Source organism: Sebastes fasciatus, chromosome 2 (genome assembly GCF_043250625.1).
Source record: "Sebastes fasciatus isolate fSebFas1 chromosome 2, fSebFas1.pri, whole genome shotgun sequence".
Taxonomy (NCBI): Eukaryota; Metazoa; Chordata; class Actinopteri; order Perciformes; family Sebastidae; genus Sebastes; species Sebastes fasciatus.
In genome coordinates this window covers 43,129,807-43,157,019 of record NC_133796.1, presented here as the reverse complement: position 1 = coordinate 43,157,019, position 27,213 = coordinate 43,129,807, and the positions used below count along the sequence as shown (strand labels likewise).

Sequence of the window (27,213 nt, the reverse complement as noted above, 5' to 3'; positions counted from 1 at the left end):
TGGTTCCTCTGGCACATTCTAATGCAACTATTCCATCATAAACACTGATCTTAATTATTGCATATTTTAATGAGGTTGCCTGCCTGATTGTAACCATGTAGTAAATTATTGTAAAGGAGAATTAGGCTTCTGGTGCGTTTTGGCCCACAACCTGTAAATAGCTATTAATACTTAAAACCACGCCTATTCCTGACTGATTACTGATTTTAACACATTCCGTACCTCCGTAATGCGCCGCAAGTTCACCTGCCTCTGTCCTTGTGTCAGACCCCCCCTTGAGGTTGTGACATTTATTTAGTTGATACATTTTTTCATTTAAAATAATTCCACTGCAAAGTGCAGATCTACTTCAGCACACAGAGATAATCCAGACAATAATGGTGTTAAATGTTCATTTAAATTCAGCAATTTTGTTAACTTTATTGAAATGTTGAATTTAATCAGATACAAAAAAAAGAGAAAAGGAAAAAACATGATGTCGGCATTATCCATCTGCCATCGGCCGCCCTGCTCTCTAAAAATGGCATCGGCCATTGAACAACTCAAATCAATCGACCACTAGTGGCATATGTTCTGTTATACTCAACAGTGAGTTTATGGTACATTCTCATATAGCAGCCTGTCACTTTAATACCATTTGTAAAGCAGCCAATTCCCCTGAGGTTTATTGTATTTTATTGCTCTGACTACGTCTGTATTTTCATCCATCACAGCTGATTGACAAAGGGAGTATCCCACTGGACAGTCTTCCCAGAGATTTGTTTGACATTAGGGTGTCATGGGTGTTTTCACTCATTAGTCAAACTTGCAGCAGAATCAGCAGAATATTCTGAACACACCCACATCAGGAACACCACACCCAGGGGCGACACTATAGCACTGGGAGTCTCAGTGCTATTATACACACGTGGACAGAATTGTTGGTACTCTTCCGTTAAAGAAAGAAAAACCCACAATTGTCACTGAAATAACTTGAAACTGACAAAAGTAATAATAAATACAAATTTACTGAAAATTAACTAATGAAAATGAGACATTGCTTTTGAATTGTGGTTCAACAGAATCATTTTAAAAAACAAACTAATGAAACTGGCCTGGACAAAAATGATGGTACCCTTAGAAAAGATTGAAAATAATTTGACCATAGGGACATATTAAACTAAGGTGTGTCCTGTAATTAGCATCACAGATATCTTCAAACTTGTAATCAGTCAGTCTGCGTATTTAAAGGGTGAAAAGTAGTCACTGTGCTGTTTGGTATCATGGTGTGTACCACACTGAACATGGACCACAGAAAGCTGAGGAGAGAGGTGTCTCAGGAGATTAGAAAGAACATTATAGACAAGCATGTTAAAGGTAAAGGCTATAAGACCATCTCCAAGCAGCTTGATGTTCCTGTGACTACAGTTGCACATATTATTCAGAAGTTTAAGGTCCATGGGACTGTAGCCAACCTCCCTGGACGTGGCCGCAAGAGGAAAATTGATGACAAATTGAAGAGACGGATAATACGAATGGTAACCAAAGAGCCCAGAACAACTTCCAAAGAGATTAGAGGTGAACTCCAAGGTCAAGGTACATCAGTGTCAGATCGCACCATCCGTCGCTGTTTCAGCCAAAGTGGACTTAATGGAAGACAACCGAGGAGGACGCAAATCATAAAAAAGCGAGACTGGAATTTGCCAAAATGCATATTGACAAGCCACAAAGCTTCTGGGAGAATGTCCTTTGGACAGATGAGACAAAACTGGAGCTTTTTGGCAAGTCACATCAGCTCTATGTTCACAGACGCAAAAATGAAGCATACAAAGAAAAGAACACTGTACCTAATGTGAAACATGGAGGAGGCTCGGTTATGTTCTGGGGCTGCTTTGCTGCATCTGGCACAGGGTGTCTTGAATCTGTGCAGGGTACAATGAAATCTCAAGACTATCAAGGCATTCTGGAGCGAAATGTGCTGCCCAGTGTCAGAAAGCTTGGTCTCAGTTGCAGGTCATGGGTCCTCAAACAGGATAATGACCCAAAACACAGCTAAAAACACCCAAGAATGGCTAGGAACAAAACATTGGACTATTCTGAAGTGGCCTTCTATGAGCCCTGATCTAAATCCTATTGAACATCTGTGGAAGGAGCTGAAACATGCAGTCTGGAGAAGGCACCCTTCAAACCTGAGACAGCTGGAGCAGTTTGCTCACGAGGAGTGGGCCAACATACCTGTCGACAGGTGCAGAAGTTTCATTGAGAGTTACAGAAATCGCTTGATTGCAGTGATTGCCTCAAAAGGTTGTGCAACAAGATATTAAGTTAAGGGTACCATCATTTTTGTCCAGGCCAGTTTCATTAGTTTGTTTTTTAAAATGATTCTGTTGAACCACAATTCAAAAGCAATGTCTGATTTTCATTAGTTAATTTTCAGTACATTTTTATTTATTATTACTTTTGTCAGTTTCAAGTTATTTCAATGACCATTGTGGGTTTTTCTTTCTTTAACGGAAGGGTACCAACAATTTTGTCCACGTGTGTATTTATATTAGTAACACACTGCACTGGGTTGGTATTGGTGAGCTGCTGCAAGCTTTATCCATCTAACAGCATACAGACCACTGCTGAGACGCTCCAAGCCAGCTCAAAAGACCATCAGAATCTCTCCTGAAGGAGCCACCTCAGCCCTGCAGGACTGCTTGAGAGAACGGACTGGAACATGTTCAGGGAGGCAGCTACCTATGGCCAGCAAGTGTAACGAGTGTAGAGGAATACACTGACTCTGTGACTGGATACATAGAGAAATGCATAGAGGATGTCACTGTAGTGAAGCCTATCAACACACGGGCCAACCAGAAGCCGTGGCTGACGGCGGAGCTACGTGCCCTGCTGAGACCACGGAACACTGCTTTCAGATCCGGGGACGGAGTGGCTCTCAGGTCAGCGAGGGTGGAGCTCTCCCGTGCCTTCAGGAAAGCAAAACGTCAATATGCACAGAAGATTCAAAACCACTTCTGTGATACCAATGACACCGGGCGTATGTGGCAGGGCATCCAGGCCTTAACGGACTATAAGATCACATCACAGGTCCGTGACAATGACATCCACCTCCCTGACACATTAAATGGCTTCTATGCACATTTTGAAGCCCAAAACAACATGCCAGCATGTAAGACCCCCCGGCCCCCCGAGGAGCAGGCACTGCGTCTCAACGCTGCTGACGTGATCAGGACCCTATCTAGAGTCAACCCACGGAAAGCTGCAGGCCCAGACAACATACCGGGGCGGGTGCTCAGAGACTGTGCTTGCCAGCTGGCAGATGTCCTCACGGACATCTTTAACATCTCTCTGAGCCAGGCTGTTGTCCCGGCTGGCTTTAAAAAGACCACCATCATACCAGTGCCTAAGAAGCCCACTGTGATGAGTCTCAATTACTACCGCCCCGTGGCATTGACTCCCATCATAATGAAGTGCTTCGAGAGGCTGGTCATGAGACACATAAAATCTTCCCTCCCCACCTCTCTGGACCCTCTCAAGTTTGCATACCGCCCCAACCGCTCCACCGACGATGCTATTTCACAAACCCTGCACTCAGCCCTATCTCACCTGGACACTGGGGGCACTTGTGTTAGAATGATGTTCATTGATTTCAGTTCAGCATTCAACACCATCATCCCCCAGAAGCTGATTGGAAAACTTTCCCTGCTGGGGCTCGACACCTTTCTGACACAGAGACCACAGACTGTACGGAGAGGCAGCAGAACATCAGGTACCATCACGCTGGGCACAGGTTCCCCCCAGGGCTGCGTGCTCAGTCCACTGCTGTTCACACTGCTGACCCACGACTGTGCTGCCAAGTCCATATCCAACCACATCATTAAGTTTGCTGATGACACGACGGTAGTGGGCCTCATCAGCAACACCTTACAGAGAGGAAGTGGAGCAACTGGTGAGCTGGTGCAAGGACAACAGCATATCTCTTAATGTCGAAAAAACTAAAGAGATGGTTGTGGACTTCAGGAGCAGGCCCGCTGACCACTCTCCACTGCTCATCAGTGGTTCCACAGTAGAGAGGGTCAAGAGCACCAAGTTTCTTGGTGTGCACATCTCCGACGACCTCACCTGGCACATGAACACCAGCTCTGTAGCCAAGAAGGCACAGCGACGCCTCCACTTCCTGTGGAGAATGAAGAGAGGCAGCCTACCACCGCCCATCCTCACCACCTTCTACACAGGCACTGTGGAAAGCGTCCTCACCAGCTGTATCACTGTGTGGTTTGGGAACTGCAAAGCAGCGGAACGCAAGTCCCTTCAACGCATAGTGAGGACAGCTGAGAAGATTATAGGGGTTTCTCTCCCCTCCATCCAGGACATCTTCCAGAGGCGCTGTGTAAGCAGAACCTCTTCCATTGTAAAGGACCCCTCACACCCCTCACAGACTGTTTACACCTCTGCCATCAGGCAGCAGGTTTCGCAGCATCAGAACCACCACTGCTAGGTTCATCACAACCAACACTGCTAGGTTCATCACAACCACCACTGCTAGGTTCATCACAACCACCACTGCTAGGTTCATCACAACCACCACTGCTAGGTTCATCACAACCGCCACTGCTAGGTTCATCACAACCGCCACTGCTAGGTTCATCAGAACCACCACTGCTAGGTTCATCACAACCGCCACTGCTAGGTTCATCACAACCACCACTGCTATGTTCATCAGAACCACCACTGCTAGGTTCATCACAACCGCCACTGCTAGGTTCATCACAACCGCCACTGCTAGGTTCATCACAACCGCCACTGCTATGTTCATCAGAACCACCACTGCTAGGTTCATCACAACCGCCACTGCTAGGTTCATCAGATCCAACACTGAACTCAGTTAAACTCTAAACACTCCAGTGGGCCCACACACACTCACACGCACGCAAAATAAGAAAAGTAGCAGGCCTGTACGTTGCTCGGGTGTGGTGCGGCCATCAAAATCATTATCCTCAGCGAACAAAGACGTGAAAAGTCCAACTTACAGTTTGAAGTCTTCCTTGAAGAAACAGTTCGTAGTTCTGGAAAAACAGTTCAGGTCTGAGAGATGAATCCAATGGCAGCGGAAACGAAATCCCCGCCACGAAGCAGACAAACAGTCCTCCTCACGAAGCGAGCAACCGTCTTCTTCACGAAGCGAGCAACCGTCCTCCTCACGAAGCGAGCAATCGTCCTCCTAACAAAGCGAGCAACCGTCCTCCTCATGAAGCCAGCACAGTCCTCTTCACAAAGCAAGAAACCCTCCTCCTCCCGAAGCGAGCAACAGTCCTCTTCACGTAGCGAGCAACAGTCCTCATCACATAGCGAGCAACAGTCCTCTTCACGTAGCGAGCAACAGTCCTCTTCACATAGCAAACAACAGTCTTTTCCAGTTAGCCATGCCTTCCTCTTGGCTAGCAACTTACTGACTTTAGCATAGCAGCGACACAGCTCACACCAAACATTCGACTTAATCCACTGTGATACAAGCAAAACAGTGCGATAGTCCACAGCTACACTTTTCTACTGTTTACATAAACATTCACCAGGCTATCAACGACCCGGGTTACTCAACAATTCTTCCCACTCCTTCGTTCTCTCTTTTCCTGCGTCTGTTCTACGTTTTCCCTCCTTCTCCTCTCTTTTCTCCGTGTCTCTTCTTCGTGTTTTTCTCTCTACTCCCGCCCACTACTGTTCTCTTCCTCAACTACAGCCAATCACCAATCATCAGGTGTCATTGACTGATGACTCCAGTAACCAATCACAACCCAAATAGCTGACACTAAAGGCACAATCTGTGTTTCTCATAGTTTACATCCACTGTTTACCTTAAAACAATATACATCTATTTATTTTAACTACTCATTAACACATTTACATCCTATCTTAATTATGACTAAATTACTTTTTAGTCAAACCTTTGTTCTTTCTTCATTAAACTAAATTACTTTCAGTTTAATTGCTTTACTGGATTTATTCACCTAACTTTATTAGGCTAGCTTGTTTTAGTCCCTGACTGTTTCAACCCTTAAAGGGACTGTTTGTAACTTATTAAGCGTATAAATGTAGCGGGTCGGCACACATGCGCGTTCGCATATGCGCGCTCTCCTTCACTCAGACAGTGCGCGCGTCCTCGCTGTCTCGCTCCACCTCTAGACGTGAACGCGCGCTCACTCCACACTGCAGAAGAGTTAGTTTAGCTCGGAGAATATCTAGTGAATGTACAGTGGACGTTTGTGCAGAGATAACTGCTGCAGCTCCTCCAGACCAACAGAGGTTTTCCATGTCTTGTGAAGTGACTGGGCTCCTCAACGAGTTACGTTATCGTCTCGTTACCGACCGGGTGCCGATGTCTTAGGCTAACGGCTGCGGTCGGGAGGCGATAACGTAACTCGTTGAGGAGCCCCGCTGCTGAAGCCTGCCCTGAGCAGGAAAAGCCAACACTAGGATCAGCATTGATTCATGGAGAGACCTTCGTCTGGTCAGCTAACATTACTGCCAAGCAGCTGAAATATAGTGATATTGTGGTTTTAGCTGACGTCTGTCGCCTCACTGTTTTGAGCAATGCTCGTTCATGTCCATGTAGAGCGAGCAAGCGCGAGCTCGACTCTGACTTTCGTTGATTTCAAGGCCACAGTTGTCGTTGTTAAGCAGCATTTCTGAATCTTACAAATAGTCCCTTTAACTCTTTACACCTTGACTTTTTTACACTGGGCTACTCATATATGACAACTTCTGGCTTCATTATGATCAATAGAGGCCTACGTATACTGTACCTTGTTGTAGTAGCCATAAGTGATGGCATTGGGGTGCACTCCGGCCTTCTTCATCTCAAAGAGGACCCTGACTGCCAGGACAGGTTGGCCATACTGTCCACACAGTTGCATCAACACCCGGTAGCACACCTGTACAGAATAATCACATGATTGTTCAGGCAGAAAGACAACAACCCCTGAAAAACAGACCGTGGTGTGAAAAAAACTAAATTCAAACAATTGGCTGATCTAAAATTAGGTATTTTTGGGACTAACTAATGTACCTCATCAGGGGGCTGCAATTTCTTTGCCTGCATCTTCCTGAGGACGTCGTAGGCGGTGCGAAGTGCCCGCACCTTGGAGTGGCACACCTTCACGTACGCTGGCAGGCAGATGAACCACAGGCCGTAGCAGTGACGGAGCAGGCACTTGGACCACAGCTGGGGGATGGACGAGTACTTCTTGGCTATCTTCTGGGCTGATTTGATCTCCTGTGGATGAAAAGGAAAGTAAAAGCAGTTCTTTAATGCACAATTCAGGCTCATGGATATGTGGGATTTCCAGTTAGAGATAATGTATGTTCATCCATTTTCATCCACTTATCCGGGGCCGAGTCACAGGGGCAAAGCAGAGTATTCAAGGCATCCCTCTCCACAGCTCCTTCTGGGGGACACCGAAGCGTTCCCAGGCCAGACGAGACATCTCTCTAGTGTTCTGGGTCTACCCCGGGGCCTCTTACCAGTTGGACGTGCCCGGAAAACCTCTAACGGGAGGCGTCCAGGAGGATCTTGATCAGATGCCCGAACGACTTCAGCTGGCCCCTTTCAATGCCAAGGAGCAACAGCTCTACTTCAAGCTCCCTCCGGATGTCTGAGCTCCTCACCCTATCTCTAAGGCTGAGCCCAGCCACCCTACAGAGGAAACTCGTTTCAGCCACTACCTGCAAACTCATCCTTTCGGTCACTACTCAAAGCTCATGACCATAGGTGAGGGTCGGAACGTAGATGGACCAGTAAATCGAGAGCTTTGCCTTCTGGCTCAGCTCCCTCTTCACCACAACAGTCTGGAACAACGCCCACTCCCTACGCCGCACCGAACCATCTCCCGCTCCATTTTACTCTCACTTAAAGTTGAACTAGGCTTGTTGCGGTAGTCGGTGTTATCTGTGTTGTCTGTGTTACACGGTGTTACACGGTGTTACGCGGTGTTATCTGTGTTACACGGTGTTACGCGGTGTTACGCGGTGTTACGCAGTGTTACGCGGTGTTACACGGTGTTCGGGCAAACACCAATCACACTACTTGCCCACCACCCCTACCATCGTTTTGCTTTTTTTTATAGAAATAAAACCCATTTAATCAATCATTTATTAATACATAGTTGGACGACAGATGCTAGATTATAAACTGAAAGCAAAAGTGTCTGCTCCGTACAGAGTCTCAGCACATGGCAAGATGGTAAAGGATTTGGTGTTAAAGTACAAAACAAAAGCGTGACGAGTCGCGTGAAGCGTCACGTGAAGCGTCACGTGAAGCGTCACGTGAAGCAACGTCCGTTTCTGATGACAGCAGCAGCTGATCACGGGAAGGATCAGCTGTCAGTCGGCTTTAACAGCTGTTAATGTCTGAACTGATCTAATACTAATAAAGACACTCAGTTATTCTCAGTGGCAGAGCAGCAGTGACTAAGCAGCAGCAGACTCTATAGTCTGTTACCTGTTGAACAAACACCTGCACATGAATAACAGCTGCAGTCTGTATTTCTACTGTGGACTGAGTCCTGCTTAGAGGACCAGGAACCAGCTCTACTGGCACAATAACCTTGTATTATTTATTCATTATTAGCGTCTGTATTTATTAATAATCTTATTGTGAATTAATTATTTAATAACCCAGAATATGACTAAGGTGTCTTTTGAACATTAGAAAGGATTTATTAGGCTGAATATTTGAGGGAAAATGTAAATGATGTAACTCATATCAAACCCAACGTTCAGGAATTATCAGCCTCATGTGACTGAATGGAAATGAGGATAAATGATGTAAAAGGTGTTTGTTGCTGACAGACACACTCTCCTTCTCTCTCTCTGACTTTAAAGGGACTATTTGTAACTTTCAGAAATGCTTGTTAACAGCGACAGCTGTGGCCGTGAAATCAACGAAAGTCAGCGTCGGGCTCGCGCTTGCTCGCTCTAAATATACCTGAACGAGCATCGCTCAAAACAGTGAGGCGACACACGTCAGCTAAAAGCACAACATCACTCTATATTTCAGCTGCTTGGCAGTAATGTTAGCTGACCAGACGAAGGTCTCTCCATGAACATGATTTAGATCTGATCTTAGTGTTGGCTTTTCCTGCATCAGCGCAGGCTGAGACAGCGGGGCTCTGCAGCGAGTCTTCCTGCTCTCTCCGTCTGCAGCCAGAGAGAGCAGGAAGACACCGGCACCCGGTCGGTAACGAGACAACAACATAACCCGTTGCAGAGCGCCGTCACTTCACAAGACATGGGAAACCTCTGTTGGTCTGGAGGAGCTGCAGCAGTTATTTCTGCACAAACATTCACTGTACATTCACTAGATATTCTCAGAGCTAAACTAACTCTTCTGCAGTGTGGAGTGAGCGCGCGTTCACGTCTAGAGGTGGAGCGAGCTGAGCGAGAACGCGCGCGCTGTCTGAGTGAAGGCGAGCAGGCAGAGGAGGAAAGGCAGCGGCTACACGCGAACGCGCATATGCGAGCGCGCATGTGTTCCGACCCGGTACATTTATACGCTTAAAAAGTTACAAACAGTCCCTTTAACTGTATCCTTAATAAAGGTTAATGGGGGAAATAACAGATCATGAAAAAATAAATCATTCTAATAAATGCAGAAAGTTGTTTTAGGTCCGTTTGTCATGTGTTAAATACAGTAGCTCTATCAGTGTCGGGCTGCTGAAGGAGAGATACCGCAGGTCCTGCTGCTGGAACACCTACAACTGACACAGATTTTAACCAGACAGTGAATCAAAAGACAAATAAAATATAAAACTTTGAATCTGTTATCTGTCTTCACTCCAGTATGAAATGAATCAATGAATGTTGACATGTAACGTTACCAGATCAGTCCGGTCGGCAGCAGCGTCCAATCAGTAACTGATATCCAGTAAGGGGTTGGGTTCACCCATGTGTTCACCTATCAAACTTCCCTTTTCTAATGATATCCAGGTGGGGGATATTACTGATTGTCTTGATCATTTTTGAAAGTTGTGAATGGATCAGTGTGATTGCTGTAAACATATAAACACAGCGGTGACACTCGTTACATGCTGCATGGTGGTGCTGGTGGATATACCGGCACTGAGGACTACATGACGTGAATGACAGAATTAGGGGGGAACGGAGTGTTCAGAGACCTCCTCACCTACAAGCTCCTCCATCTCTGTGTCAGAAAAAATGCTTTTCTTGGTCTTCCTCTCGGTAGTCGCCGTGATTCACCGTAAAGCTCCACTGATCAACAGGCTCATTACCTTTATAAATCACAGTCCACCTGGAAATGTGCGCACATGGATCCGCCTTATATCCCGCCCTCGACACGCCCACATTCAACTATAAATGGTCGATTCAAAGCACCTCATGAATGTTTCTACATAGTAATGAGCCTGTTGATCAGTGGAGCTTTACGCTGAATCTCGGTAATCGCCGTGATTCACCAGCAAAGCAATTTGCCTGACAGAGATCGAGGAGCTTGTAGTTGAGGAGGTCTCTGAACACTCGTTCCCTCCTCATTCTGTCATTCACGTCACGTAGTCCTCACAGTGCCAGTGCATCCACCAGTGCATGTAACGAGTGTCACTGCTGCATTTTATATGTTTATAGCAATCAGACTGATCCATTCACAACTTTCCGAAATGATCCTGACAATCAGTAATATCCCCCACCTGGATATCATTTGAAAAGGGAAGTTTGATAGATAAAAATGTATTTAGTTATTACGTTTTTATGGCGAACTTGTCCTGCATTATGATTTGGACTGATAATGATAATGATAATATGGAGAGTAACGATTGTGTGAGAGCTGTCACTGGCTTTATTTACTCACTTCGCTAATTTACGGGTGGAGGTGACGCACTGGAGACAGTCTGATAGTTGCATCGGATAGCTGTTTTCATTTTGTCCATGTATACTGTATCAGTCTCTATCTAATAAACCATACATAAATGAATAAGTCATGTCTTGTTCACTGCAGCGATTTTATGGGACAACTTTATGAAAACTAATATGGTACTTGTTGATATCTGCACACTATTAGAAGATCTTATTAAAACTATTGGCGCTCTGTTCTGCCATTCTTTAATGCTTTTTGATATAATCTTGGATTTCTACAACCAATGATGATGATTTCAACTGCTGCTCCACAGCTGACTGCAAGTGTCGGTAGTCCGGCGCTCTCCTCTGCGCTCCGGTGGTGGTGGGGGGACGTGATGGTGACACAGCGCTGAGGAGATATTGAGCGGAATTTGATTTGAGATTTGAGTTGGCTGATATCTTTTACATTTGTAAGGTGCTAATGGAATAGTTATGGCTCACTAGCACAAACAACACTGCTGTTTTAAATGTTTATGATGAAGTGGATCTAAAGGTAATGTGTGATATTGTGAAATTTAATGTGTGAGAGGCATCATTATACGTATAATGATTACTCTCACATTTAATGTCTACAGTCTGGCTTCAATTCACCACCTCACCGTCTGCGTCTCCAGTTCCCCCTACCTCAGTGCCTCCACAATGTACGTGCGCATTGGTTAAAGTTTCCGTAGCGGTGCGCACATTCTCCGTCAAGTTTTTTTTATAGATTTGTTGCGTGGGAAGTGGCGGACGCACATTTCAGGCCTCGTTTTGTGCGTACGTAACAGTTCTAAATGAGACCCCTGATGCGCTACAAATTGGACAAAATTACATAACCACACAGGAGGGAAGTTGCAAATGTCACGTGGCCCATAAATGCACAGGAAGCGATCTGCAAATCAGCAAATATCATTCCACGTGTAGAAATGGATGCATAAATGCGTATATATCACTTTATATGTAAACTTTAAAATACGTATTTACAGAGTAAGTTATGTGTATTTGCAAATCGCCCTGCATTTTTGTGGATGTGACATTACACAACACAAATACAAAAATACGTTTGTGGGCAGTGAACTATTTGGAAATCATGGTACACATTTGTGGATTGTCTTCTGTGTGTTACAAGTAATAAAATCCAATAAAAACTTCAAGCGAGGAGCGAGGAAACAACAAAACAAGACTTGGTATGTACCCATAGCCATCCAGCGTTAAAGATCGTCTACATATATTGAGCGTCATCTTTTCTTGTAAAATGTCCGGTGTAATTGGTAACACCAGTGTTGTGACAAATTTATTAACTGGTGGGAAAATGTCCTCACCGTGACATCCCTACTGTGGACAAATCCCCAAGATACTTATATAATAATATATAATGTGTGTGTAAAAGTTAAATCTCAGATTGAAATCTAATTCTTTTGATAAGTTTTTCCCGTCACCCTTGACCCAGTGAGTCATATCCATTTTCTTACCACTATTAAAGAATTAAAACTTTCATTGTATAGATTGCTTAAGACAGTCCTTTATGTATGCTGTAAAACTGACCCATTTTCTTAACTCTCGTTTATTTTGAGAGTAATTTTTCCTTGAAGATCATCTGATTTTGGTGATTGTACTTTTTGTGGCTGCAAGTTTGGCAATTTAGAAAAACAACCTCGTACTGTTGCTCTCATTTTAGGTAACTCTGGAGAAGAGCATCAGCTCAGTACCTGAATCAATAAATCATCATTGTGTGACAACAGTGAGTTACTGCTGTGCTGACCTGCTTGGTGCGTCTGAACATGGGGGCAGGGCTGGTGGGACAGCTGTGCCTGGCAGCGAGGCGGGAGGAGGGGGTCCGCAGGCCCTCCACAGGGTCAAACAGGTCAAGACTCAACACTGGGAAACCATCGTACCTGACGAAGAACATAAATACACACATTAGTGACAGCAGGCACACAGCTTTTCTCCCAACACTGAGTGTCTGCAAAGGAAACAAGTACATTTTGGCACTATCTAAAAATGAAATGATTCCTTCAAAAGTTACAGTGACCATTAAAGCAGTTTCCTTGTAATTATCTACAAAGTGAGCTGATAATAAATTGTGGAAAACTGTTGGCCATTATGGATTATTAGGGCAGCTTAAATTAAGTGGTTCTGACAAATCTCTTGGCATAAATCATTCAGTGCGAAACCTGATGCAGAATACAAATAGCACATTATATTCAGACCCACAGAGTCCAACAGCAGTGTTCGGTCTGTGGTCCCCGTGAGGGAGCTGGACTCCTGCTGGTCCTCAATCAGATAATTAACCAATTTCCAACTCAATGTATTATTCAGATTTTTCAGTTTTCCTCCTGCTGTTCGACGTCAGTCTCATGAAAGATGTCAAGTAGAGATGGAACAGAAAAGTAATACATCAGTCTAATTTACAAATAATATTAAAGTTCAAAAGCTCAAGCAGCCTAGTGATGGACTAAAGCTCTGACTTGGCTCATGATTCACGTTGCTGGTCGATCTGCTGAGACGTGGGGGTTTTGTTGTTTCAGGTGTGTAATCTCGGTTACAAGACTGATTGCAAAATGTTACCAAAGCTTCAAAATGTTATCAAAACACAAAACATTACCAAGAATTCAGAGAGTGGTGCGGTCGGCCCAGCGGCTCACAGGTGGAGCGCTGCCTAACTTGGAGGACGTATGCACCAAGAGATGTATAACTAAGGCAAACAAGATCATTGCTGATCCCAGCCACCCGAGCCACGGCCTCTTCATCAGGAAGCAGTCCAAGAGGAAGCCTGACTACATCAGCATCAGAGCTAAAAACCAACCGCCTCAGAAACAGCTTCTATCCCCAGGCCATCCGGATGCTGAGCTGACTCACACCTGACCATGACCCACTAGAGACCCACTACACCCACTAGAGACTCACACCTGACCCTGACCCACTAGAGACCCACTACACCCACTAGAGACTCACACCTGACCCTGACCCACTAGAGACCCACTACACTCACTAGAGACTCACACATGACCCTGACCCACTAGAGACCCACTATACCCACTAGAGTCACACCTGACCCTGACCCACTAGAGACCCACTACACCCACGAGAGACTCACACCCTAACCCTGACCCACTACACCCACTAGAGAGTCACACCTGACCTTGACCCGCTAGAGACCCACTACACCCACTAGAGAGTCACACCTGACCCTGACCCACTAGAGACTCACACCCTAACCCTGACCCACTAGAGCTCTGTCTCTATCCATTCATCCATTCATACCCACCTCCTCACCCTCGGCTACACTGCACTTATTGCACCACACACTTACAAGGTTTTTAATTCTATGTATTTACTGTGAAGCATTCCATAAGTATGTGTGTATTGGGGGAGTGTGTGTGTGTGTTTGTGTGTGCGTGCGTGCGGGTGGGTGTATATTCTATTATATTTATTTTATAATTGTGTATGTATTCCCTATCTCATATTTATCGAACCATTTTCAATTGTTGCTGCTATATTTATAATGTTTATAATGATGATTGTATTTTACTTCATTATTGTTATTCAATTGATTGATTGATCGATTGTCTATTATACAGGGATGAGAGAGTAACAAACAGGAACAAAGAATCTCACTGCCATGTCAATGTGTATGTGATTAATAAACTAAATTTGAACTTGTATTAATAATCTAAATCTGCAAAGTAACTAAAGCTGTCAAATAAATGGAGTAGAGTAAAAAGTACAATATTTAGTAGTGGAGTAGATGTATAAAGTAGCAAAAAATTGACATATTCAAGTAAAGTACCTCAAAATTGTACTTTTAGGGGATAATCCGTAACTTTTCCGCATTAAAATGTCGGAAAACGATGTACGACCTACGTTATATATTTTGTTGAGTTGTGTACTTAGATTATCCCAAATGTTTTAACAATTTTCAAAATCAGAGAAATCTGTAATTTGAATCATGGTAATGGTCCGCTTAATATATTGTTTATTCATGCATCAGCGTTGTGGTTGTCTGCCCGAAGCTGTCATAAATTGACTTTTTATCCAGTTTTAAAGGTCTCATATTATGCTCATTTCCAGGTTCATAGATGTATTTTAATATTGTACTAGAACATGTTTACATGCTGTAATGTTCAAAAAACCCTTTATTCTTCTCATACTGTCTGCCTCGGTCTGCCTGCATAGAGCCTTTTTCACCCTCTGTCTGAAAAACTCTGATTTAGAGCCTGTCTCCTCCCATCCTGCTCTGATTGGCCAGCGTTTCCTGTTGTCCGCTGTCAATCAAACGCCCTCAATATGTCACTTTCTTCCCCACCCCTGCAGCAGCTCGCCCTGCAGCTAGAGAGAGAAGCAGGCAGCAGGAAGAGTTTCACATATAAACTACTTAAAAGTTTATAAACCAGAAACTTCACCAAGCGCACGTTACTGGAGGAATCTGATATGAAATCAATGAGAAATGAACAACATCTGCGGCCAAGATTCCAGGTTTTCCTGACGGTTTCTCTCCGGTAAATAATGCTATTTATAGCTCTGTTAGTTAGCTCAGTATTTACGTTCTGCATCAACTCTGTAAACCGTAAACATACACTCTGTTTTACGTTTGTCTTTACAGATCCATCTGTGAGAAATGACCGACAGAATCATCCCAGTGAAGCTGTGAGCAGATAGTTCTATTTACATGGAGATACAGAGCTATCATGTTAGCATGTAGCTACATTACAGAGCTAACATGTTAGCATGTAGCTACATTACAGAGCTAACATGTTAGCATGTAGCTACATTACAGAGCTATCATGTTAGCATGTAGCTACATTACAGAGCTATCATGTTAGCATGTAGCTACATTACAGAGCTAACATGTTAGCATGTAGCTACATGCTACCGCTATGAGACGGTGTGTAAACACAGCGAACATCAGGGTGGAGAATAGAAGATGTGAAACAGTAGTCAGTTCATTATTTCTGGTAAAAGACACCTGATAAACGTAGTGAAGTAATCAGAGTAATGGTATATTATTTACTGTCTCTGTGTTACCATGACTACAGGCCGGTTAACGTTACACTCACCGGAGCTCACCTGAGCTGAAAGACTTTCTCCTGTACCATGTCAACATAACTGCAGGTGGGATGATTAAACATGCTGTGTATAATTAATATTGTCATCTGTCTACTCAAATAAGGTTTGACTGAGAAACAGAAATGTGTTGTGTTGCTTACAGTCACTATTTACTACCTGTACTCTTCTACATGAATGACATCAAATTAATGTTTCATATCACCTGTTTTAAACAGTGTAATTACATAGAGCCTTTGTGAAAGAACATGTTATATTTAGATGATGGGAGTACATGAAGCCTTTTCTGCTGGTTCTTGCAGACTAACAGAAGTAGGAGCAGACTTTGCATATAGTAAGGAGACGGAAGCGAGAGAGACACTCTGTGAGCGGGGTCACCTAGCTAGGGTTCTAACCGTTCCACCAGGAAACCCTCATATGGCATGAAATTTGTTACCGACGTCACCATAGTAAGGAAGTGCTGCTCAGTGTTTTTTCAGACCCATTTTCGGACAGATGGAGCAGGAGAAAAAGAGAGAGGATGGTCTTTTATGATACTATGGTGGCCTGTAGACACCCTGGGGACAGATATTGATGTTTAAAAGACATGGAAAAGTGCACTTTAAATAATATGTGACCTTTAAGCCACATTTTACAATACATTTTTTAGACCTTGGTTGTTTTTAACTATATATTTTAACCCGGATGAAGGATTTTAGTCTTCGGACGTCTGGATCTTAAGTTGCCAGAAAAACGAGCTGAGAAAATGTTAGCAGTAACACAGCTTACACCCCCTCTGGGACGTCCTGTGTCTGCCAAACAGCATCGGACAAACACATTTTTAACGTGAAACTGCTATATTTTAGTGTTTTAATGGTTTTAATCATGGGTCCATTTGTTTTGGAGAGGAGGAGACTTCCATGGATAATTCGGCTCCCAGTAAAAACCTCCTGAACGATAAACACTGAAGGAATCCTAACCAGGAGAAAATGACTGCAATGATGACAACAGAGTGGTAGAGGAATGAGTCCTAAAACCCAGAAATGAGTTAGCATTTTAGCACTTCTGGTTCCCTCGCTTCGAAGTCAATGGGTTATTTTGAATGGGTTTTTAGTTAGATTCCTGAAATAAGGTCTGTGGTTTTGTTCTACACTATAAAATATGTCAGTAAATACCCCACTCGTGATTTTTGAAGCGTACGTGTCTCAAAAAAGGCGGTTTCTGGCTAAATGAGACTAAACGTCATCACGCCGACTCATCCTCCTTTACAGCCGTGCAGTGTATACTCATGCGACCGTGGTGTACTTGGTTTAGAGCCTAACGTTAGCTTTTTTTCTTCTAGTGATTGCATTTACACTTCAAAAATCATAAAGTGGAGTTCATTTGTAGAGATTATCTTCCTGAACAAATACGTATAGGAATCATAAATGTGTGTTTGCCACAGAGCTGATTTTCTGCAATAATCCAAAAATCAATGGTAAAATCCCATTGGCTTTTTGTCAAGAGAACCCAGGGCGATGCTAACTTCCTGGTTGGCCTACACAAATACGTCATCCCTTGAGAACTCTATAGTGGTGAAGAAAACAGCTCCCATGATCCCACGCTACTTAACAACTTCACCAAACTTCAAGTCTTTTGTTATACCCCTAGCGGCAGAGAATTACATATTTTGATATTAAATACTGTACTTGAGTAAATGTGCTTAGTAACTTTCCACCACTGAAAAATGTTAGATTCATTCTCCCAACAAATATCAGTTCCATAAGTGGAGTTCTTACCTATAGCAGAGTGGATATTCCTCCTCGGCGGGCAGAGGAGGAAGCTCGGGAGGTGTGATGAAGACTGTGTGCTCACTGCGCTGAGATTCATCAATCTCTATCAGCCTGGTCTCCTCTGGCCTGTCACCATCCACCTGCAGAGCAGAGCACACAAACATGAGCAGAGACATCTGGGTGGTGGTACCGTGACCCTTCATCTATCACAGCTGAAGGAAATAGGGAGTAACTTTAACACAGATCTTGACATTATGGCCTGTAATAAATATTTCAGAGGGTTTTTACCAAACACCGGCTGATTCACCTTTGAAAAGCTTCTTTTTTTTTTACTGGAACATAATTCCCAAACAGCTTTGTAGCTGTCACCCTGATAGCAGGATTTCTACACAATGAGTGTCTGGGAGAGCTGAGGGAGGATGACAGCAGGTGACCTAGATTCCCTGAGTGAGCACGCTTCCCCTTTCTTTCTTTTATCTCATTTTATAGACTCACTCTACCTCTCTGCAGCCCACCTCTTTCACCGCACGCACGCACGCAAGCACGCAAGCACGCAAGCACGCAAGCAGACAGGCAGGCGCGTGCGCGCAAACACACACGCGCGCAAACACACACACGCGCGCAAACACACACACATGCGCGCGCGCAAACACACACACATGCGCGCGCGCAAACACACACACACACAAACACACACAATACATAAACATAGGGATGGGTATTATTACGATTTTAACGGTACTACTACTCTTACAGATACAGGTACTTTAACGGTACTCTCATCAGTTCTTTTTATTTTTCGAGAGAAAAAAACAAAGCAAATTAAGAAAAGAATTACCATTGCTTTATTTGATCATATATATTGTATATAAATTAACATTCTTGAGTAGCAACTGCAACAGCATTGTTTTGAAAAAAATCCCTATTATAGACTCTATAATGTTGTGATGATGGATGGGTAACTTGGAGGTAGGAGTGCCTTGGAGGAGTTGTTGAGTGTGACCGTGCCTTAACAGAGTATTTCTACACCATGGTACTGCTACTTTTACTTAAAGGGGAACACCACCCAAATTAAGAATTCCAGTATGTTATTTCCATGGCTTAGTAAAGTTCAATCCATATTAGTGAACATGAGCCACTCTCTCTCAAATCCAGAAACCAGAGAAGTAAGTCTCAAACTTGTTTAAAGTCTGGAGCTGCTCCATAGACAATGAATAGGAAACTGATTTTATGGACCCACAGAATGTTTGTTTTCTTTTTTATACCCAACTGAGCTTTATTTTATCGTAATGTTGTCAATTGTGAAACAGAAAATGTTCTCATATACTCAGAACATTCCCCTGGGTGCTCTCAGTGTCTTCTAGAAAATCTCTTCCTATTCATTGTTGATAGAGCGTTTCCACACTTTATACTCTGAGGGCTCCATCTCACACCCAGACGTAGGCTACTTCAAAGTTTGCAGGTCATCTCCCCCTGCTAAACAGCGATGTTTTGAGGCTGATGGAGCCGTGCGTTATGCTCCGCCTCTCCGGCAGTGCCCGGCTGCAAGTTCGTGCGTAAAGCACCTCCAGAGGATTCCGCTCAGCCGGTCCGAGCCCCTCGTGGGTTACATTGGAAAGCAATACAGTTTTCATTATTTATCAATACATGTTTATCATATTTAGGCTTGTGCTTAATATTATCACATATCACATTTTATAGTTGTATGAGATCTATAGACGTCAACGGAATAGCATTGCTGGGCAACAGCTCGGGTCCATGTTTACTTAATTTCAGCTCATGTCATTCACATACACTGCAACACAAAATAAAGTGGGACACATTAGGATTGTGAAATGTGAAATGGTCTTTTGAAAGGTGCTTGTAATTAAGTCCCCGGCAGTCAGTCCTGTGTGTTTGATACACGACAGGTATGAGCCTGCAATCAACTCAATCAAATTAAGATTTAATTCAATCTCCACTGTCATGACTCTCCTCAAGCCTCGTGCCAACACCCTCTCTGACCCCTCACCCGATCTTTGTAACTCATTCCTCCAGTTATTCGCCGACAAAATCACCACCATCAACAACTCACTGTTCCCCGTGTCTGACCCAGCAACCACACCGGCCCCTTTTCTCTCCATCCCTATGGACCCCCTGACCGTTCCCCCCCAGCGCCGCCTCTCCCGGTTTGACCCAGTTGACTCAGCAACCATTTCCAAACTCATCAGCATGTCCAAACCCACCACCTGCTCCCTCGACCCCCTCCCCACTCCCCTGCTGAAATCCTGCCTCCCTGTCCTATGCCCCTACTTCACCAATCTCTTCAACTCCTCACTGTCCCATGGAACTGTCCCCTCCGCCTTCAAAACTGCTGCTGTCACCCCCACACTCAAGAAACCTGGTCTGGACCCCTCCTGTCTCAATCACTACCGCCCTATCTCCAACCTCCCCTTCCTCTCCAAAACCCTCGAACGCCTCGTCACCACACAACTCCAATCCCACCTGCATTCCAATAACTTGTTTGAACCCCTTCAATCCGGTTTTCGCCCCCTCCACAGCACAGAAACTGCACTCCTCCAAGTCCTCAATCACCTCCTCACCTCTGCTGACACCGGAGCCCTCAACATCCTCATCCTCCTGGACCTGAGTGCAGCCTTCGATACCGTGAGTCACAACATCCTACTCACCAGACTCCAAGACATCCGTATCGAAGGTACTGTACTCAGCTGGTTTCGGTCCTACCACACCAACAGATCTCATTTCATCTCCCTTCACAATCATAATCTACATATTCCCCCTCGGTCAGATCCTCCGCCATTTCAACCTGGACTTCCACTGCTATGCCGATGACACTCAGATTTACCTCAGCACCAACTCCCCCCACAACCCACCCCTCTCCCACATCAACTCCTGCCTCTCTGCAATTAAAACCTGGATGCAACAGAATTTTCTCAAACTAAACAGTGACAAAACAGAACTCCTCCTCATCGGCTCCAAATCTACCCTCAGCAAAACCAACAACCTCACACTCACCATCAATGGCACCTCTGTTTCCAGAGTTTCTACCAGCACGTCTTCAGCCACAACCCCTCATCCAGAAGATCACAGGTTAGAACTTCTCAATGGTGAGGAAAAGTGCTCAGATTTTATTAAAATTTCCCAGAAAAAAAAACAAGGTGGCAAAATGAAATGCTGTAAGTAAGCGCATCAGACGACACACTTTCACCATAACTGACATTTGGAGTTACGGCACATATTTTACTGCAGCCTTGTTAGCAGGGCAGAAAGAATCTTAAAGCAGGAGGTTCTAGATTTATGGTGAATATAAAACATGAAGGGTCACGGAGGGAAGCATCATAAATTGAGAAGTGCTCAGTGACAGGCTTTAGAGCTACAAGTGTTGATTTTATTCGTGGCGGACATAAGGGAAGTAAAGCACTTGCAGAAAGTTCAGAATTCAGTCTTGTTAGTCTGATAGTCAAAGCAGTAAAGTGTGGGAGACGTATGAAGTTCTTTGGTGCAGATGGAGAGATGGAGAGAGAGATGGATGGATGGATGGATGGATGGATGGATGGAAAGATGGAGAGATGGATGGATGGATGGATGGATGGATGGATGGATGGATGGATGGATTGAAAGATGGAGAGATGGATGGATGGATGGAAAGATGGATGGATGGAAAGATGGACAGATGGATGGAAGGAAGGATGGAAAGATGGAGAGATGGATGGATGGATGGAAAGATGGAGAGATGGATGGATGTGTGTAACAGCATTAAACTAAAATGACATCAATGTTAGTCAACTATTGCTAATAAAAATGTTGGTTTCATCCTGATGGATATCTGAAGACAACACATCAATGCAACTTGCAATTTTTAGGTTGGTACTGGTATACTTGTATCATATGAAACTATAAACCTGATGACTCCATCGTTACCATCCATGTTGTACTAGCTTGTCACGAAGGAGGTTAAATAACGCTCCAAACTTACACTAAATTCTGGCCAGGAAAAACTAGCATGTCCATGTTCAAAGGGGTCCCTTGACCTCTGACCTCCAGATCAGTGAATGTAAATGGGTTCTATGGGTACCCACGAGTCTCCTCTTTACAGACATGCCCACTTTATGATAATCACATGCAGTTTGGGGCAAGTCATAGTCAAGTCAGCACACTGACAAATACTTGAAAAATCTCCCTTTAAGGGACATTTTGAACAGATAAAAAATGTGCGATTAATCGTGATTTACTATGTACTATCATGTGATTAATCACAATTAAATATTTTAATCGATTGATAGCTCCATCACAAATATAACATAATTTATACGTGTGAATAAGCATGGAGATTTTTTGTTTTTTAATGCAAGACAACCTACACTGCTCCACAGAGAAGACAGCTGTGAAGAGGTCTGCTGTTGGTTCAGACATCAAAAATAAAAACACAGACAGGTGGGACGAGAACGTCTTGTTTATGCCTCTCAAAGAACATTTAGTTCATCTGGATCAGGCAGGGAGCTTTCCAAGATGCTGCGAGAGAATTACTTGTAAAGCTAGTTAATACAGAAACAACTTATTTCATCTATACCGTCACTGGGAGTTATCCACACAGTCAAACCCATTTACTGGCTGCATGTTTTAGTGAATGATATCCCTTTTAGGGAGTAATATCGATCTTCTCATCTAACTCTTCCCAAAATGAGTGATGCAGTGTGAAAGTAAATAATGTATTCCAGCCACAGTGCAGAAAGACGGACAGTCGGAGGAATTAATCGCCCGTGGAGCTGACACACAGGGTGAACCAAGCAGACCCGGGCCCCACCGCAGGCCTGGGAACACAGGGAGGGGAAGCTGTGGATGCTGGCCTCTGGAATCACTTCCACTATGTCTCAATTACCGCCAGGACGGACACACATGCGCGCGCGCACGCACGCACGCACGCACACAAGTAATCCAAGGATGGCCAAGTCTATTTCAGGGTCTGTTACAAATGTCACCTGCAAGAATCGGTGACCCACAGACGTGACCGGGGAACCGAGTGACTGTGTGGACTTTAAGACTGCAAACACAAAAATTAACCTTAAGCATACACACAGTCTGATAGAGCAAAACTACGCTGTGAGCACATGGGATCACTCTACGCAAAATGCTCCCAGTGGAGCACAAACGACACACTGCCAGCCACTCCAAGGCTCTTCATATTGTCCAACTGAAGGATATGAGCCCAGGGGATGTAAAGAAAAAACCAACTCCAAGCTCCATTAGCACTTAAGAAACCACTGATGTGTTAAAAGCCCTTACTCTCTCAAGTCATACAAAATTTAGGGCAGAAATCGTTTGCAGAAAACTGTGCACGTGGATTATCTTTGAAACTGTACTTTCGCTGTCTTAATACAAATTGCTGTTGCAGCAAATATGGTGAATATTCCAATATTCATTAAAGATGTAGAGATTCCAGGAGGAGAGTTTCGATCATAAGGAACCCATTTAAAGGGACTGTTTGTAACTTTGTACACGTATAAATCTACCGGGTCGGTTTCCCATGCGCGCTCGCGTATGCGCGCTCGCGTGTGGCTACGCTGTTCAGACTCCCTGTTGCCACGTACCATCAGACTCCAACACAAACTACACGGAAGCACCAAAACCTCTTGGTTGCATCTAGTGAAGCCCGTCTTGCAAAACAGTGTTGGCAGCGAACGTAGTACGCGGGGGAGACCTTAGCTTTGGTCTCCAGGACCGGAGTCTCTGCTCCTCTGCCTGCTTGCCTTCACTCACACACCGCACTCGTTCTCGCTCCACCTCTAGACGTGCATGCGCGCTCACTCCACACTGCAGAAGAGTTAGTTTGGCTCTGAGAATATCTAGTGAACGTTTGTGCAGAAATAACTGCTGCAGTTCCTCCAGACCAACAGAGGTTTCCCGTGTCTTCTGAACTGATGGTGCTCCGCAGCGAGAAACGTTACCGTCCCCGACCGGGTGCCGGTGTCTCCCTGCGGATGCAGTCGGAGACGATAATGTTTCTCTTCTGAGGCTGAAGGAGGAAACGCAGTATCAGCATTGATTCATGGAGAGACCTTCGTCTGGTCAGCTAACATTACTGCCAAGCAGCTGAAATATAGAGTGATATTGTGCTTTTAGCTGACGTGTGTCGCCTCACTGTTTTGAGCGATGCTCCTTCGAGCAGAAGCGCGAACCCGACGCTGACTTTCGTTGACTTAAACAGTGAAAACAGTGAAGATATAACGCTACAGTGAGAGGGGAGCGGGGACGCTCTCCTTACTGACACAGCACGCTGTTGAAATCGGTAAACACCGAGGCCACAGGTGTCGCTGTTAACAAGCATTTCTGAAAGTTACAAACAGTCCCTTTAATGAAAAATAACTCAAACTAAAGCTGCAGGGGTGGAGGGTTGTCTAAAGACATGCTGCTTGCTTTCAGGAGTCCCCTGTACAACGTATTTTGATCTAAAGAAATTCTGTTGTTTGCTGGGACCATGCACCATGCACACATTGCCCATCTGAAGACAAAGGCTTCGGTCGAAAAGTAAAAAAATTATGTCCTCATGTCTTTTCCTCGGTGGAAAACGTCAGAGGTCAAGGAAAAATGTGAAGGAGAATTCATAAGGACAAAGGTGGTGTTAAGAGAATCCGACTGCACTTACACTATAAGCTCCATAATATTATGCGACGGAGGCGGGTGTTAGTGACGCGGGTCTGCCGTGGTGAAACTACAATGTTCTGAAATAAATAAATAGAAATAAAGTGAAATTAAATGGTTGTCCCTCAACAAGATTTAGCAACAAGAATCCCAATTAGTATATGACCATATGAAAATAATTGTTAAATCTATGCAAGATGGACATATTGTTTTCATGAATGGCCGAACGGCGCGTCGCCTTAAATGTTGCAGCCGCAAAGAATTGTGGGACGGAATTCTCTCCTTTCCTTTGGTAAAGGATGGTCCAGTGTATCCTATGCTAAAAGAGATAAGAAAGGAAGCGTTGAAGCACCTTTCCTTAGCATTTGGAGAGTTCGACCAGCTCTTTTCATGGCTGCCACTGAGATACTTCCGGGTCATTTCACTCAGTTAGGAACGTTTCTAAGCAAAAAAAGACTTTTCAACCGAAGCCAAAATGTACCCAGAACAGGTGATAATTGAAAACCAAACAATAGACTTACCTTGCCTCCTTTGTCTACACTCCGCTCTGAATTGTAGAGCTGCTCGCAAACAGAGGCAGAAAGGGGAAGAGAAAGAAAAGCTCAGGGAAAGGTTTGGCTATAAACAGGTGAAGTAACACAGGGAGTGAAACAACTAATATTACAATAAATGGAGCACAAAGAGGCTTGGTGAGAAAAGTAGAACCATTCCAAAAGACAGTGTGCAAAACTAACAGAAATGGCCAAAGAGGAAAAGAAGAAAGCTTTTTGTAGATTTTTGCAAGAAGCTTAATTCCACTGCATCAAAATTAACACATTAATATGTTTTATATGATTACATATGATACTTACTTTGTCCACACAGTCATCGAAGAAGGCCAGACTGGCGTCTTTGTCGCTGACGAAGGAGCATTCCTCAATAAAGCGGATGAACATCTGAGTTTTGGTCATCAACGAGTAGAACTTCTGGTGTGAGCGGTCGCGGCTCTTCAAGAACCCTAAGGACATAAATGTTTAGGTTAGCTCTTACAAATGATAATAATCTTAGTTTGCTGAGACTCATTTTCTTTTCTAACGTGAGGAATGATTTGCAGATAATTTAACAACACAGCAGCATGTTTATTTACAGAGCTCAACTTTCATCTACTGAAAAGAAGTAAGTATTCGCAAGAGCAATTTACGGACTTCCTCTAAAGGTGTGTGATTCTGTGGTTAAAGGGTTAGTTTGGATGTTTTGAAGTGGGCTTGTATAAGGTAGTTATCCATAGTCAGTGTATTACAGTAGATGGCTGTGGGCATGCCCCGAGATTGGAGAAACGGACAGGAATACCGGCACAGGAGTAAAGCAATATACTGCTGTGGACAGGAGCAGCATCATCACGCATTTTAGACACCTAAAAAAATCGATATCAGTTTAAGTGTACACAGTGTTTTTCCCCTGCAGAACCCGGGAGCTGCTGGTCTACTGCTGCATAGAATGGTTAGTTTGTTTGTGTTATTCTGTGATTTTGGTGTTCTATTTCATCCTTACTGACCGCCAGAGGCAGTGCTTCAACACTGAATATCTTCATCTCGCGCATGCGCAGGTCGAGTATTAATATCAACAAAGTCACGTGTGACCTCGGATGACCCTGGTTAGGTTTAAGTTCCGGTGTCATCCCTGAGATCAGTCCTATTTCATCTTCTCGCTTACGCAGGTTAACTACTGTGGTAGCATTAGCTTGAAAAAAGCTAAACTATCTACGACTAAAAGTTCTTGAAGCTCGTCACATGTGAACATCAATCGGTGAGATCGATTTATATTGCTCTCTATAACATTAGCAGAGCGCTTAGCTCAAGCTAACCTAGTGGGTAATAACGAGAGCGTGTCCGCTTGGCGTTTACCGATTTGACAACGTACTGTGTCAGTGAGGAGAGCGTCCCCGCTTCCCTCTCACTGTAACGTATACATTGTTTTTTCCGTTTCTATTTTACACAGTTAGCAGAGCGTTCAGCTCAAGCTAATCTAGTAATGTACTAACAAGAGCGTGTCTGCTCGGTGTTTACCGATTTCAACAGCGTGCTGTGTCAGTAAGGAGAGCGTCCCCGCTCCCCTCTCACTGTAGCGTTATTATCTTCACTGTTTTCACGGTTAGTAGAGCGTCCTCGCTCAAGTTAACTAAGCGTGACGCTAGCAACAGTCAGTTTAAGGATATTGGTAACATCACTTTATGCATTGTTTATTATAGACGTTACTGCCTTCACAGTTCGCAGAGTGCTCTCGCTCAGGCTAATCTTTTTATTGTTTCCTAAAACGTTACTGCCTTCACAGTTCACAGAGTGCTCTCGCTCAGGCTAATTTTGGCATGATTTCCCATAATGTTACTGCCTTCACAATTAGCGGAGTGCTCTCGCTCAAGCTAATTTATGCATTGGGTACTTGAACGTTACTGTCCTCGCAAGTAGCAGAGTGCTCTCGCTCAGACTGGGCGTCACCGAGCACATTCTCCAGATACTACAGAGTCAATGTGGCCACCCCCCATTGGGCGTGGTCCTTCAGCCGAGTTCCTCTGCTTCATCTGAGGTATGTACTCAGGATTCCTCGCGACTCTCTTGTTATACTGTAAGTCATCCAGTGTTGAAGCACTGCCTCTGGCGGTCAGCAAGGATGAAATAGAACAAAAGTTACGTATGTAACTACGGTTCTATGAATCCTGGATGACCGCCAGAGTTCTTAGTCTCTCGGAATCTCGTGAACCCGCGAGAAGATTCTGTAGGACTGATCTCAGGGATGACACCGGAACTTATACCTAACCAGGGTCATCCGAGGTCACACGTGACTTTGTTGATATTAATACTCGACAAGTGCATGCGCGTGACAAAGATATTCAGTGTTGAAGCACTGCCTCTGACAGTCA

The 27,213-nt window shown here is 44.2% G+C and overlaps 1 protein-coding gene across 9 annotated transcripts in view; it reads right to left on the bottom strand.

Annotated features, from left to right (window-relative positions):
• Nucleotides 1-27,213, bottom strand: part of LOC141760937 (C-myc promoter-binding protein-like) — a 210,316-nt gene that overhangs the window by 74,660 nt on the left and 108,443 nt on the right. For 7 of the 9 annotated variants that reach the window (XM_074624069.1, XM_074624057.1, XM_074624078.1 and 4 more), the window contains 6 exons: nucleotides 25,169-25,314; nucleotides 24,839-24,877; nucleotides 17,685-17,818; nucleotides 12,626-12,758; nucleotides 7,046-7,252; nucleotides 6,783-6,911 (listed from right to left, as the gene is read on the bottom strand). In XM_074624069.1, the coding sequence (XP_074480170.1) occupies nucleotides 6,783-6,911; nucleotides 7,046-7,252; nucleotides 12,626-12,758; nucleotides 17,685-17,818; nucleotides 24,839-24,877; nucleotides 25,169-25,314 (788 nt within the window). The remainder of the gene's footprint in view (nucleotides 1-6,782; nucleotides 6,912-7,045; nucleotides 7,253-12,625; nucleotides 12,759-17,684; nucleotides 17,819-24,838; nucleotides 24,878-25,168; nucleotides 25,315-27,213) is intronic. The other 2 variants (XM_074624115.1, XM_074624123.1) reach the window with 1 other exon arrangement.